The sequence below is a fragment of the Podarcis pityusensis genome (assembly GCF_964106645.2).
Source record: "Podarcis pityusensis genome assembly, chromosome: 10".
NCBI classification, from domain to species: Eukaryota; Metazoa; Chordata; class Lepidosauria; order Squamata; family Lacertidae; genus Podarcis; species Podarcis pityusensis.
In genome coordinates this window covers 69,930,104-69,945,670 of record NC_138035.1, presented here as the reverse complement: position 1 = coordinate 69,945,670, position 15,567 = coordinate 69,930,104, and the positions used below count along the sequence as shown (strand labels likewise).

Below are 15,567 nucleotides of genomic sequence, written 5' to 3'. Positions count from 1 at the left end.
CTCCTGCTACAATTTCTGTGACACTTATCTTCAACAGAGAGGAAGCTACTGCATTATCAGCGAGTTAAATTGTGAATTCCAAGTATATCAGTAAACACCCACTCACATCTGTAAATAAGGAAGCGTATTGCTTTTGTACTAATTCCTTGAATCCAACCAAGAGAGAAAAACGTGTTGTGAAAATGCTCATGAAATGGTTAGCTGAAAGAACAAAATGTAGTGCATGTTAATAACATTATTACGTGGAAAAAGTAGGACATGTTCATGGTATATGTGTAAAATTTTACTGCATAATAAAAGGTCTTTTGACAGCTTTTCATGTTTGAAGGAAACAAAGTATGAATGAAAAAGCAGAAGGAAACAGCCTGTTTTCATAATTCAATCCATAAACACACACACACACACACACACACACACACACACTGGATAAGGACTCCCTACTTACTACCAACTTCTGTAGAATACATAACGATTAAACCTTGACTAAATCATTTGGGATACAGGGCAAATAGCCTTATGTCAAAGGAATCCTTGGACTTTCAGTTATGGCAGTTTTCACCATTTGGGAGTGTGGAGAGAGTAAAAGAATTTATGCATTCTCCACTAAAAAGGCCAATGCCAAATCTGTACTGGTTTACTGTTTACTTCCACTTTGCCAAACCTTTATTAGGCATTACAAATATAGGCCATTATAAAACATCCATATATAAAATTTTAAAATATATACAAATAAACAGCCATGTAAATATATGTAATAGCGAGGATTTTCATTCGAGTCTCTTCCTGCTAAATAGTGCCATTCACCACTCTAAGAGATACTATTGATAAAAACTCAGCCACCCTTACAGTTAGGTTTACTGTATGTCTGAGATAAGCGTACCCTCCAGCACGCCACAAATGACATTAGGGACATGCTTCTAACGCTTACGGTACTGAATATTACTCCTCCTCAAACATTACACTTTGCTTAAGGCTCTACTGTGTTTTATGTGCTTTTCAATAGCAAGTCTTCAGGTGATTTAAAAGTCTATATGGCATTTGTTCTTTAACCAAAAGAACAAGCTTGGTCTTGCCTTTTAAATTAGAAAACATAAATGAAATGACTGGCATGTGGAGAGGAAGCAGATCTGGAAGAAAGACAAGTCTCACAATTCACACCTATTGTTGGCATCCATTTGTCTTGAGAGACAATGGAGTGCGCCTCCGGGGTGCATTAGCAGCACCCTGGGGTGCAAGCCTGGGCAGTGTATATGGAGGTTCTGGGATGCCCAGATGACAAGACACACACCCTGCCTCATTGATGTGGTCCAAAGGAAAGCAGAGCAATACATTTGGCAGCAGCTTGGCTGCAGGAGTTGCCAGAAGAAGGGGTCCAAGGACCCATACAACCATCTTAGGGACTCTACTCCAAATTTGTGTAGGGCTTCCTCCTTAGGCTTTTCCACCGGTCTTGAAAGACCTACATTGGCTCCCAGTACGTTTCCGAGCACAATTCAAAGTGTTGGTGCTGACCTTTAAAGCCCTAAACGGCCTTGGTCCAGTATACCTGAAGGAGCGTCTCCACCCCCATTGTTCTGCCCGGACGCTGAGGTCCAGCGCCGAGGGCCTTCTGGCGGTTCCCTCATTGCGAGAAGCAAAGCTACAGGGAACCAGACAGAGGGCCTTCTCGGTAGTGGCGCCCGCCCTGTGGAACGCCCTTCCAGCAGATGTCAAAGCGATAAACAACTACCTGACATTCAGAAGACATCTTAAGGCAGCCCTGTTCAGGGAAGTTTTTAACGTGTGATATTTTACTGTATTTTTGGTTTCTATGGAAGCCGCCCAAAGTGGCTGGGGAAACCCAGCCAGATGGGCGGGGTACAAATAATAAATTATTATTATTATTATTATTATTATTATTATTATTATTATTCTCCAAAATATGTCCCACAAGGCTATGTGAGCCCCCTTACTTGTATTACATATCTTTACTTTATTGCCTTGGGCAACAAATGAGTCTCCAAATTTGATTCAGATGTTGTGCTTTATTAAAATTAGCAGCTCAATTTTTCACAGGATATAAGATCAAAGGAAAGCTTACGTGTTCAGTACATCTGGACGTCAATCCCTATGTTTTGATACATCAGTACAAGTTTAGATGCCTAAAGATAGGGCATTCAGGTTAAAAATACTGACCACTATGATTTCTCTCAACTGAGAAAGGAAATTAAAGCCACAGCCAGGAAGAAAATGTATAGTTTCACACACACTCCAAATAATTGGTTTGAAGTAAATAATTAAAATGACACTCTCAGGCAATCACTTCAGCAGTCACACCGTGCACAAAGGTAATTGAAAATATGAAATTGATGAAATTATTGAAATTGATGAAATTATTGGCTAGAATGCAGATCGCGAGAGCTGGGCTAATGTAATACTATGTCAAACTAGGCAGTAAAAATGAACTGCCACTCCAAGGGAGGGGGCAAACAGATTCCATTGGAGTGGTGACATTTTCCTGCCTTGCAAAATGGGAGTAACTTAATATTCCATTTGGGGATGTCCTACTGTCCACTGGAGAATGTACAATATAAATATAAAGAGATCCTGTGATGAAATTAGGGCAACCAAACTTTCCAAGCAAGGATCCTATCAGAGTGCCTCTGAAGATAAGAGATTCTGAGAATATTTGGGACCTTTGGCAGGGCCATCTTGACAAGTGTAATCCTAAATACTGTATATTGTTAAGAATTTTTTAAAAGACATATGAAAAAGAAAAAGGTCAGCAGTGTTGGAAGAGTAGCCAGTTGAAAATGATTAGGGGAGGGGTAGATTTTGAATACGGCTGGATAATTAATTTTTCCAAAGGCAAACAATATTGTGATATGATTGTGTTAAAATATACAGCCTCCACTGTGACAATTACAACAATGACATCCATTCTGAGCCCTTTGCTTTTAGTAATGTATCAGTTCTTGTATTTCACTGTGTCTTTGATTATAAGCCAAAATAAAAGTGAAGCAAACACTGAATAAATGTAGTACAGTTATTTTTTCAAGAAAAAGGGTCATGGCAAAATATTAATTTCCACATAGCAAGAATATTTCTTATCTTTAGTATCTCATATGTTGCATATTATTCAAATTATAAACATTGTTTCTTGTTTAAGTCAACAAAGTATGCTAGAAAGTTATTAGTATGTAGGATGTATTTTTTTCCAAAACTTATTTTTAGATATTTATGCTCCCAGAGAGCTCAGGACGATATCTTTCTGAACTGAAGCATGCTTGCCACTAGAAAGATCAAACATCCTTACATCCATTTTAATGAAAAACTTAAGGCACAAGAATGTTAGACTAGAGCTTACATGAACTTTGCATGACAGGTATAAAAAGACACCCTAAATGCAATACAGCTTTCCATCTTCCACAAGGGAAAGAGAAAACTAACAGAAATGGCTGTTTTTAAAAGTAAAACAGACTTGTTCTAAAAACACAGAAGATGATAGATAGATAGATAGATAGATAGATAGATAGATAGATAGATAGATGATAGATAGACAGATAGATAGAGATAGATAGACAGATAAAGTGCTTCACTGAGCTGGTTCATACATCACAATAAGGCATGGTTTGTGGCTTACTATGATTGAACAGATTTGTTCTTGGCTCACAGCTCAAGGTTTGTCTGGAAAGAGACCAATCACAAGTGCTGGTTTGCACATAACACTGGAATGAATCACACCCTCCATTTATTAACTGCAACTAAATATGTGATTGCAAAAGGGGGGGGGGGAGAGAAAACTTTAAATGCAAATCTTTTTGAAGCCTGGATTTTGCAAGTATGGGGCATCATGCTTATGGACAAAGTAGCCATTTCACAAAAGGGTGCCGGAGGAGCTAGCTACGCCCCTGGACTTACCCCTTCTATACGACATGGTATCATTTTATCAACTTTGTTAAGACAATTGAACATGGTTTCCCATATATCCAGTTAACATATATGGTTTTTAAAATGTAAACAGCCTGGTGTACATCAGACCCTCAGGTGGTGGGGAGGACAGTAACCAAAAATAAACTCCCCTTTGAATGCAAATAGCAATTTCGAAAGGGAGGGTGTTTCACAGGAGAAGGAGAAAACACCTACCTCCTACAGTCCCAATGCTACTCAGGACACCGCATGACTGTAATCTATATTTTAAAATATGTTCACATTGTTGCATTCATACAATTAACATCACATCTAGTTTAGCCATTGACTGTACTTCCTTGTCGCCATATGCTGCTATCTGTACTTTCAATAGTTTCTCGAACACTTACAAGCTTTAAAATGGCTGTATTAAGCCTCTGGGGTAACAGATATCAATATTTCAATACTGTAAGTCATGAACTAGTCTTAGTTCCATGATCTTCCATGCCTTGCACTCCAAAGAGACTCTGTTTTGCTACTGCTGTGTATACTTGGTCTCAAACCTTTATAAGTCAACAGTGAACATGTAAGAAAGATTGGTTGTGTTAACTGAAGAACCTTAGCATGAACATTATTAGATTAATAAAAAACAATTTTCCCAGTTATCTCATGTTTCAATAACCCAACCCACAAACTTTACAGTTTATCCTATTTAGCTCATATTATTATCTTGAGGTAATCCCTTATTTTTGAATGCTGTTCTATTTCTTGTTCCTTCCAATGTGCTACAGTGACCAAAAGGCAAAGAGGATGTTAAGAATTAAGAAAAGAAATTGAGAATAATACAGAAAATATCACTGTGACTCACAGAAATTGCTGGCACGGCAATATTAAGAGCATACAGGAACACATTGCCATGCCTTTGTGATTTCATTTTTACCTGGTCTGTGACATTAATTCCAGAAATATTAAGATATGCAAGTGAGGAGATCTGTGTTAAAGCATCAATTCCAGCATCCGTCACAGATTGGCAATAACGCAGATTCAGATAAATCAGATTGTGGCACCTTAAAAAACAATAGATCTTGTTATTTCTTTTCTTATTATGCCATACCTGTGCAACTTTTGGCTTAGGTTTTCATAGGACACTTCCAAAATTACAATAAAAATGTTCATTTACCTGCTCACAAAACAGGATACCCTAAGATACTAACTAAGACCATCCTATAAATATTGTTTTAAATTAGTTATTGAGCACTTCAGTGTTAGGCTGTATTGTAGCCTGCCTCACTATTCCTGTTCAGTATTTTAAAAACATGTAAAATGTTTTTTCAAGCTTTTCTCATTTCCTCTTTTGACAGTTTTGTTCATGTCAGGCATTCTCAGCTTCAAAATAAAATATGGAACATTCGCAGGAACAAATTAGCCAAAGGAGACCAGTAAGTAGATCCTTTTTCAATAAATGGAAATTGTCGTTATTATTAGGTACTAGAACACAGACACTGATTGTAAAAAAGCAACTTCAGGTATGCCTGGGACTTGCATATACCCAGTGGAATTTTTCTCTTTTCCCTTTGAGTAATAACCCCCACTCCCACCCCACCTGCCCTTCCAACTGTTTTGAGACATTCTCAGAGTTTCAAAAGTAGTTTGCCATGTATACTCAAAGAACATAAGCCCAAAGCCTATTTGATACATAGAATTTATATGGCCTTTTGGATCCCCAAAACAAAACTTCTGTGTTTTGATTATCTGATAATTATAACGAAAAACAAATTATGCATAAATATAGATACACACACACAGCCATATAAAAACCAGCAATAAATAAAATTATCTACAGGTATTAGGGAAGAAAAATAATTTTCTAAACACTTGTAGAATATCAGAAATTTTGAACATTGAATCCTATGAATCATTTTTAAGTTGTCAGTTTTGCAAAAAGTGACAGAAAAAAATAGCTGAGACATTAATGGGTATGTGATTCACGGTTAAATTATTTATAGTCCTGTGCTTGTCTATTCAGAAGTAAGATTCGCTGAGTTCAATGGGGCTTATTCACAGGTGATTATTGGATTCCAACCTAAATTCTATGAACAGTTCTTAAGAAGCTCCATTGAAATGACTCCTAAAACATTACAACTGAGCTGTGAATTCCATTGATTTCAACAGGGCTTAGTCACAACAACTCACTTTGCTGTATGTACTATGCACAACATCTTTTCCTAAGCTAGATATCAGAAACAAGATTGATTTTAACAAGAATTTTGAAGCAACATTCCTGAAACGTATCTGTTACGTTTCACCAAACAAATAATATATATGGCATTATGGTACCTGTGGGCTATTTTTGTGATAGCACTGTCAGTGATATAGGAACAATTGGCCAAGCTGAGTTCTCGTATATTTGAGCCTGAAGCACCATCAGTAAATGCTTTTAGTCCTCCATCACTGATTCTAAAACAAATAGAAAATAAGTTATCTGATATATGTCACAATTCTAATAATGTCCTAAAAACTAGCATCTGAATGCAAGATCATCTATAACTAAACTATACAGCAGTCAATATTTGTCTCTGCATCTATTACAAAAGTGGGTGCTACAATGCTAGTTTTTTTCAGAACTACAAGCTAAACAATGAGATTGTTGGAAACCTGTTTCCATCTGATAGCTAAATGGCAATGTTCTCTGAGAAGGAAGTCTCATTAAAATGAATTGGACTTACTTCCAAAACTTGACTCTCACCAGGAGTGCCAACTTGGCTCCATGACCGTGGGTGCCTGGGGCCGTGGGTGCCATGCAGCTTGCATGGCCCTGGCGCTGAAAGTTGTGGGTACTCAGGCACCCAGGCTCTGGGGAGTTGACACCTATGACTCTCACTGTGGGTGAGAGTCAAGATAGTGTGAGCAGTAATCCATTCATTCAACAGGACTTCCATTTCCTCCCCACTGCCTCCCGCAGTCCCTCAACTCCATATGGTCAGAAGCACACAGGAGACTGAAAGAGAGAAGAGAATCCCAAAATCCCACTGCACAAGTAGATTTCTATTGCAAACACAAGGATGGTATGTATGGAATGTCACCCACTAAATTGAAATAATTTACTGAACAGTAGTCCACTAACTTCAGTAGGACTATACAAGAATAAGTGGTTCTTGTGGTCTCACTCAAATGGGTGGCTTTATGATGCTTTTACTAGAGTAGCCCTGTAATGCATTTAAGTGGTAGACACTTGCCCACACCACCCCCAGTCTTGTTGTCTCTGCCATGTCCTCTGTTGCAGTCTACATTTTATCACTGTTGCTGCACTACATCTGGGGAAGGAAGCTGTTGATGTCCTGTTCTACAAATATAATGTGCTGGTTGGTCTAGCACAGGGATAGGCAACCTAAGGCCCATGGGCCACAAGCGGCCCATGGGGGTTGTTTAACCGACCCACAAGCCGCCCCCGAACTGAGCCACCCACTCGGTGAGTCCCCGCATGCTGCGCTAAACCGGCGCAGTGCGGAGCGGGGACTCGCTTTTGTGGTGCCGGAAATCGTGTCTGCGCAGACGCCGGAAATCGCGGGTGCAATCCAGCCCACGGAGGGATCTCCGCTGGAGTGAACTGGTCCAGGCGAGGTAAACCTTGCCAACCCCTGGTCTGGCATATTGTGGTGTTACAGTGGGGCACAGACCTTTTCTCTGTTCTGTGTGCTTATTTGCAGGCATGGAGGCTAACACATTTTTTTGCTAATTTGCAATTTTGTTAAAATGAATAACCCACACAGTCATTTGAATGTAACGGAATACCTTATGCAATCTGATAATTTCAGTACAACAATATCAGGCAGCGGTGCAATCATCTTGAGACTCAAATCTGTTATCTTCTGGCAGTCAGACACACAAAGGTGTTTCATATGAGGCCAGGATTTGCTTATGAGTTTGAAAGTTAGGTCAGTAATCTGATTACTCCCTATTGAAATCACAAAACAACAATTAGGTTACATTTGGCCTGAAGTCAATAGCTTTTTCAGTCACAAAAAGCGTGTCTACTTATGCACACGTCTATTTATGTCAAAGAGCCAACGCCATGGTAAAAAGGTAGCACATACAACTATTTTGCAGGAACTATTATACTATGTCATCACTAACCTTGTATTTTCATCTTGACAAGTTTACATTTAGCAAGTGCTTTAAAAGCTGCATCAGAAACATGTGGGGATTCATTAAATTCAACAGACACAATCTGATGGCATTTTTCAGCTAAAGCCTTTAAGAGAAAATACGCAGGTTTCAAATGCATTGTATTTTATGTGGAAAATATACATTTTTTAATAACAAATGCTGGAGTTTCTATCCTCTCATAGCCAACTGAATACTAATAACTGAAGAAGTAAAAATGGCACATCAATTCTGATATTGTTCTTAGTAGCTACTGTTAGACTACTGCTGCAAAATCGAAACATATCTCTGCATAAAGTTAAACGTTTGATAAAAATGACACACCCATTAGTTTATATATATATATATATATATATATATATATATATATATTGCATTACTGGGTGCTTAACAATCTGATTCAAATTGGATTGTAGGTAAATTCATCTGAAATCATCTTCTGATTAAATATGTACAGTACAGTAATAGGTTATTAGCTGTTATGGATTACTGGGGGATTGGACTCATACAATATACCATAATCTCATATCATTCAGATGTCAAATATCGCTATCCAAATTCATTCCTAAATAAAAATAAGTAAAATAATATTGTTATGAGTATGGGGGAAAGATTCAGTAAAGAGCTAGAATTTGATCAAACTTATAAATTCATGAAGCAAAGTTTGATTAATTAAAACTAAACCAAGGGCTGTTGCATTCAGTTTAGGATCATAAGCTGAGGCAGCGTCACATAGCTAGCCAGGGATAAGCCAAGCCGCTATCATGAAAAAAGGGGTTGATGGCCCATCTAAGAAGAAGAGTCTAAAAAGAGTCTGCCAAAGTGAATGGGTTAGTGTGGCAGGTGGCAGGAAAAGAGTGTCTTTAGCAAGGTGTACTAGAGAGAAGAAGGGAGAGAAAAAAGAGAGAGGTCCATCTTGGGCAGGCTGGCTGAAGGCAGGCTGGGAGAGATGCCTTGGACTCCAGTGCTGCACTGGTGCAGGGAATAAGCCCTTCTTGAGATGACCATGCTGTAAGATCTGGACTCCCTCCATCTAAATTCAGGTGTAAATATGTGAATAAAACATATTTCTTAAAGCTATGACAGCCTCCACTGTGTCTTCAGTGCCCCAAAGGAGCACAGACCCTGGTTGAGGGCAAAGACCCCCGCAATCTTGTGCATGGCTTGGTTAGGATTGAGGGGGCCTGTAACAATACGGAAATCCCCATGAGGCTCTGTGTAAAGTGAAAATGGAGGTAGAGAGCTTTATCCGTTTGTTTCATGCAAGGCTCCCAAAAAAGAAGGAAGCAGTGCAGTCATCCTATGTAAAGGGGAGCACTTTTTTATATCTCCTTCCCAGCCAGATGAAGCAGGGGTGGAACAGTGATTTCAAAGAGTAAACTTCCACCCTCTTTCATGGTATCTGCTGCCTGGCAAAACAAAAAAAAAGTAAGGGAATGGGGAAAGGGAATTTTCCTTTCTTTCAGCAGGAAAATTGGACTGTATCGCCTGCCCTACATGGCACATAGCATTCTAGTGGAGGGAAGAGGACCCTGATCCTCAGATGCTTCATTCTTTTCCAGGTGGTAGATGCAGAGTCCCTATCTAATATGCCAGTTGTGGGACTGCTCAGTTGTGGGGTCATCCCAATAGAAGAACATTGTTACTTTACCAGTAAAAAGCCATTGTGGCTTCTATTGTTTTTAATCTGGCTGGGAACGAAACCAAGATAGAGCTAACTTCTAGAATAGTTTTCTTTAGTTTTGCTGTAAAATGCCGGATTTTTCATGTCTGGAAATTAACAGAATATATGTTTACAAAACAAATATATGTCCGTTTCGGTTTCTTACCTGAATACATCTGTCTGATAGAGTGGGCATTTCATTAATAATCAAGTGTTTGATACCACTGCAGCTGTCAGCAATATTCCTGAAGCCTTCCACTGTGAGCTGATTTTTAAAAACATTTTTAATAGAAAACATGAACTGTATGCCAGTACTGAAAATCATTATTAACATCTATATTATGAGAAAATTATTATACATTATTTTCAAGCTAGTAAAGGAAAACTACAAAATATATTATCTGGAACAAAAGAAGATTTGTTTCAAGAGAATCTATAAGAAAACAGTCTGTCTGAAAATGTCTGATTCCAGATTCACAGTATTTCCCAGCTTCATAAATACTGGGTATATGTGTACATGTCAAACGTGTTTTTCCATTTAAATATTAATTTTGGAAAGTTAATCCTATACATAGCAATGCCTTTATGAATGCATGCTGTCAGAGCTGCTTCCAGATCCTAGCTCACAGAGGATCACGCTAGCCAGCGATCATTAAATAAAAGTCTTTATTGAGTTACAGTTTCCATTCTCAAGCTGCTGCGTGCAACTCTACGTCTCATGGTTAGATCGGCGAAGCTCCATCTGAGTCTCCGCCCCTTGTACACCAACTTAATATCCTAGCCTTGCTCCACCTTTTCCGCCTGACTGTTCTTCTCTGGGTCCCTCTGCCCCCCGGGGTCTCTTCCTTCCGGGATTCCTCTGACGCTGACGCTGACCCCCCTGACTCTTCTCCCTCCTTTCGGCGGGCTTTAGGACCTGGCTCCCTTTCCGGGCTGCCTACTGCGCCACCTTCCTGTGCATTTGAACTTGGCACGCGCGCCCAACCTTCCACCTTCCGTCTGACCGTTTCTTCGCTCCCCGATGGAGGTGTGGCCACTCCTGACTCGTGCCCTCCCCCCTGTTGTGAGCTGCCAGCGCTTGATCCCTGGCGCCCTTCCTCTTCCCTGCTCTCTGGCGGTGACGCTGGTCCTGATTTCCAACTGCTCCCCTCTGAGTCCCCTCTGGCTCTATCTTCCTGGGGTGTCCCCCTAGGCTCCCCCCTTGCCCTGGCCACTGGTGCTCCTTTCTGTGAATCTTCTGATTCACTGGAAAGACTCGGAGATCTCGGGTCGTCGTCATCACTCATCTTTTCTTCTGCCTCCTCTCCCTCGCTCTCTGTTTCCTCCCTTGCCCTTGCCTCTGCTCCTGAACCCCTGACACATGCTATTTCTGGTTAAGAAGCCTAGGAAAATTAATAAAAATTTAAAGTTCAAATGAAGCCTATGTTAAATAAATAGGTCCTATAGAGAATGCCCTTCTATGTTCTTCCCACTAAAGGCTCATTCAGATATAACACAAAATTATAGTTTGGAGCTAAATGAGTGGACCTTGGGCTTGCATAATCCACTCCTCCCCAAACTTTCCCTGCCTTCCAATATCATGGCAAGACATCATTTGTTGCTACATGGGAAATCAGTGGCCCTTAGATATTGCTGGAATACATCACCCACTGGCAATGCTGACTGGGGCTGATGTGACTGGAGTCCAATAACATATGGAAAGCCATGGAAAGCTGTGAAGGTGTTGGAACAGTGTTTAGAGGCATAGAAGGGCTGGATGGGGGCTAATCAACTGAGGCTGAGACCTGATAATCTGTAAGTGCTGTGAATGGGTGGTTCCCACACCAAGAATTTAGGTGTATGACATGTCCTGGGAGGGATTGCACTCCTTTGGAAGGAACGGGTTTGTAGTCTGGGAGGACTCTTGGATTCAGACTTATCCCTGGAGTGGCTTCTGTGGTTAAGAGCGCTTATGCTGAGCTAAGGCTGATTTGCCAGCTTTGACCGTTCCTAGCTCAGGATGGCCTGGCCTCAGTTGTCCATGCACTGCTGCCCTCCCATCTGGACTAATGTAATGTGCTGTATGTGGAGCAGCCCTTGAAGAGCACCAGAGAGCGATTAGTGCAGGATGCAGCAGCTACTAGGGCTAGTAAGTAAGTAGGGCAGCTGATAGGACCATGTGTCACTGGCCCTGAAAGCACTGCATTGTCTGCCAGTGAGCTGCCAGGCCAAATTGCTCTTAATACTAGCATATAACTCTTTTAAAACTGTTTTTAGAATGTTTTATAACTGTTTTAAGATTAATATGATTAGTATGTTTGCTGCCCTGGGCTTCTTAGGAAGGAAGGATAGGATGTAAATGAATAAAAAAGGATATAATAATATGAATATTCAGTGGGACTTACTCACCAGTAAGCGTGCTTAGAACTGTAGCTTTAGTATCACTGCAGCTGAGAGATAGATCACTTTCCTCCCAGCACCAATTTTTAAATTCAATAATTCTAGATCGGGCAGCACCAATACAATTCTTCCAAGTTTTTGAAGGTCTATAAGTCAACTTCATATTTAACAACTGATAGACATAGGTGACCAGGAAGTCACTGCCAGTGAGTGAATGAAATTCCATGCTGGCAAGTGAGCAGGGCAGGTAGATAAGCAACAGGTGGCACTTTCTCTCCTCTGCCAGCTCATTTGGTTTCTGAATTGGTCATGGAGGAAGAACAAGCCCTTCTTCTGCAACCAACATGGAAACTAAGTAAGCATGTGGAGACGGAATGGGATGGCTTGATACCTTCAATCAGCTTGGAAGAAGATGTTGTTGCTGCTGTTGTTACTAGCCTGTCAAGATGCTGACAGCCTGTATTTCCATGCAAGCCACAAAGGAGGAGGGGGGTACCTTCTCTCCTTTGCTGCCTGAATGGACATTCAGGACACTAGCCTCTTAGCCAGCTACTAACATCCATGGGCTTATTTTCAATGTCAACATGAACACTAAAATAAGTATGCTAGGACTCCAAATTTTAAAAACAGCTCAGAAAGAAGAGTAAGCTTAATGCCATAAGTAAAAGCTTACTTGAAAGTAGCCAGTAACATTGAATTTTAGAATTTATTTTAGACATGGAAGGAAGAAGTAAATTTAGAATGATAAATGTGGGGGACCGGCTAGAGAAGACACAAAAATATAAACTTATTTAAGGTGCAAACTCCACAGTTCTTATTTTCAAATGACATATAGCAAATAAATATGTGATACCCATCGTTTTAACTTCTGCCTCTCTGCTTCCCCACCAATTGCTCAAGAATATCTATAGTATGCCTACAAAGATGCCTAAATATCCAGCTTAAAAGGCTTCCATATAGCTTTGCTCTACTGTACTGAATTCACGCTGCATACAAAATATCTTAGTTGCATGCATTTCTAATTTATGGACTATTAACAATAGCTAGTTTGCTTTCATAAATAACTTGCCTTAGGTAACACATTCTTTCTTGGTTCTGTTCTCTCTGGCCTGCCTGAATGATGCAAATCTAGTGGAATGTAAGAACCACTGCCAAATTGCAAATTTATTAAATAAAGGTAACAGATAATCTTTCACATGGTATAAGAACTGGATGCCAGCTTTTGTGCCATTTTCTATCTCGGCATAGAAAACAGTTCACAAGAGGACAGAAGGTCATGTTGAACAATTCCCAGGGGGTGAATGCTCCTTGAGAAAGTACATTCAGATGTTATTAATTTAAACACAGCATTCCTAATTCATGCTGCGAAAAGATAACTAATCACTATAGAAAATGTATGAAGAACTGCAACAAGCTCCTCAAAATATCAGTTTCTGGACTTTTCCTGAAATGTAAGCTTAGAAACTCTTGGGGACTGGGAAAATCTGGAGCCATATTTCCTTATGTTATCTTTCTTCCCTTTTAAATTGAAACTGTTTCCAAGAAGTCGGCAAGAAACTAGTTGAAAATCTGATTATTGTTTTCTGATACATTGTAATTATTACACACAAAAAGACCACTGTTCTTATTGGGAGTATTAACAATTTATTTTTTTCATGGCTGGGGCTTCCCAATCCCAACCTATTTTATTATTTTAGAAAGCACATTTGACTTGATATTTACTGGTAACAACCACCCTTTAATTCATATTCATATCCTTTGAGAGTTGGCAAAAAACTGTATTGTAGCTGCTTTGGAACAAACAAAATCAATATAATAGTCACTTTCAATATTTGCTTTTTCAACAACTGTTCCCTGTACTATTTCATGAAGTACTTCTGAAACTCCACAGTATTCTAAAAGCAGTTGGCTTTGTAGTATATGTGGAGTTGTGGTGGTAGTGGAAAAAACTCAAGTCCAAATCCCCTCTGGATATGTGGAACTAATTGGGCAATGTCTAGTCAGTTGGACTAAGACTGGTGTCCTATCAACAGCTATTAACATATACAATGGATTTTGCTACAGAATTGTGTATATATCATGTGTGTATATCATGGGTATGCACAAATTGCAGCTCAAGTTGTACATTATAATACATCTTTTTGGCTTGAATGAAAATATTTCTGTTAAACATAAAATGGACCACATATTGGAATTATTGCCATTTAGGGCCTCCTAGCTTTGAACGAAGCTTAATTTATAGATAAGAATAGGCAGAACACTCCATAATGTTACTCCTACTCCCCTACATAGATTTTCTAATTTTTGGATTAGTGCCGCTGGAAGAGCCATCATGCCAGGTGTTCAAATCAGTCTGGCAGATATGCCCGCAGAGGCATTGCTGTGATGACACTTTGCCTCCTACAGCCTCCAGGAAATGTGAGGTGGCCTGAACATTGCCAGCTGACTCTGTCTTGGGGCGATCCAACCCTATCTGCGAATAACAACTATATTCTGGAACATAGCAAAGTATTAAGTCTCTATCCAGGCTGCTTTGACCCCCGTTAAATCAGCAGGGTATTTTCCTCCTATGCTGGAAATAGATATATGGAAATTATAGTGTACAAAATTTTAGAAACTTATCAGCTGGGTTTTCAACTAGGCTGGAAACAATTTGCTTCTGTGATTACACTACGCCTAGTATTAGCAGCATCTCTCAGTTGCCCACAATTGTAGACTTGCTGGAGCTTTCTGTGGTTTGGCAGTAGAGCTGAGCAAACTAAAGGAGCTCCTGGCCTTCAGTGGTGCTTTTGCATCACTGAAGGATTTTAGGTTGAGAGTAAGGAGTGCTAGTCTCTGGCAAACCCTTTCAGCAGTGCCATAGCGGTGGTTTTTGCCCCAGGTGAAGCCTCCAGAGGGGTTGAAGCTCTCAGTCGGTGTGTGTATGTACAAAATGCTTGTGTGCGTGCCAAACTGGCTTCAGAGAGTCGCCTTAAAGGGTCAGAGGCTTGGGGGAAATCAGCCTGCTTTGAAGATTAGTTGGAAATTGGGAGGGGGGAAGAGGTGAATATGAGATTGACCTGCATAGCCTGCAGTCATAAGACTGGTCACCTCAGCTCAAAAATGGATATTGAAGAGCTAGAAAGAAAGTTCAGAAAAGGGCAGCCAAAAAGATCAAGAGGCTGGAGCAACTACTCCAAGAGGAAAGGTTGCAATGTTTGGGCCTTTTTAGTTTAGAAGAAAATAATAAGGGGGGCATGACATACTTATATAAGATTATGCGTGGTGTGGACCGAGAGATGTTTTTCTCCTTTTCTAATACCAGAACCTGAGGGCATCCAATGAAGTGAAATGTTGCAAGATTCAGGACAGACTAAATAAAGTACTTGTTCACACAGCACATAGTAACTATATAATTTGTTATCTGGAGTTGTAATGACAGCTGCCAACTTGGACGGCTTTCAAGAGATTTAGACAAATCCATGGAAGACAAG

At 40.0% G+C, this 15,567-nt stretch overlaps 1 protein-coding gene across 4 annotated transcripts in view; it reads right to left on the bottom strand.

Annotated features, from left to right (window-relative positions):
* FBXL13 (F-box and leucine rich repeat protein 13) overlaps window positions 1-15,567 on the bottom strand; it is a 73,290-nt gene that overhangs the window by 20,026 nt on the left and 37,697 nt on the right. For all 4 annotated transcript variants that reach the window (XM_081023551.1, XM_081023552.1, XM_081023550.1 and 1 more), the window contains exons 13-17: window positions 9,882-9,980; window positions 8,023-8,140; window positions 7,681-7,843; window positions 6,226-6,345; window positions 4,829-4,955 (exon numbers count right to left, since the gene is read on the bottom strand). In XM_081023551.1, the coding sequence (XP_080879677.1) occupies window positions 4,829-4,955; window positions 6,226-6,345; window positions 7,681-7,843; window positions 8,023-8,140; window positions 9,882-9,980 (627 nt within the window). The remainder of the gene's footprint in view (window positions 1-4,828; window positions 4,956-6,225; window positions 6,346-7,680; window positions 7,844-8,022; window positions 8,141-9,881; window positions 9,981-15,567) is intronic.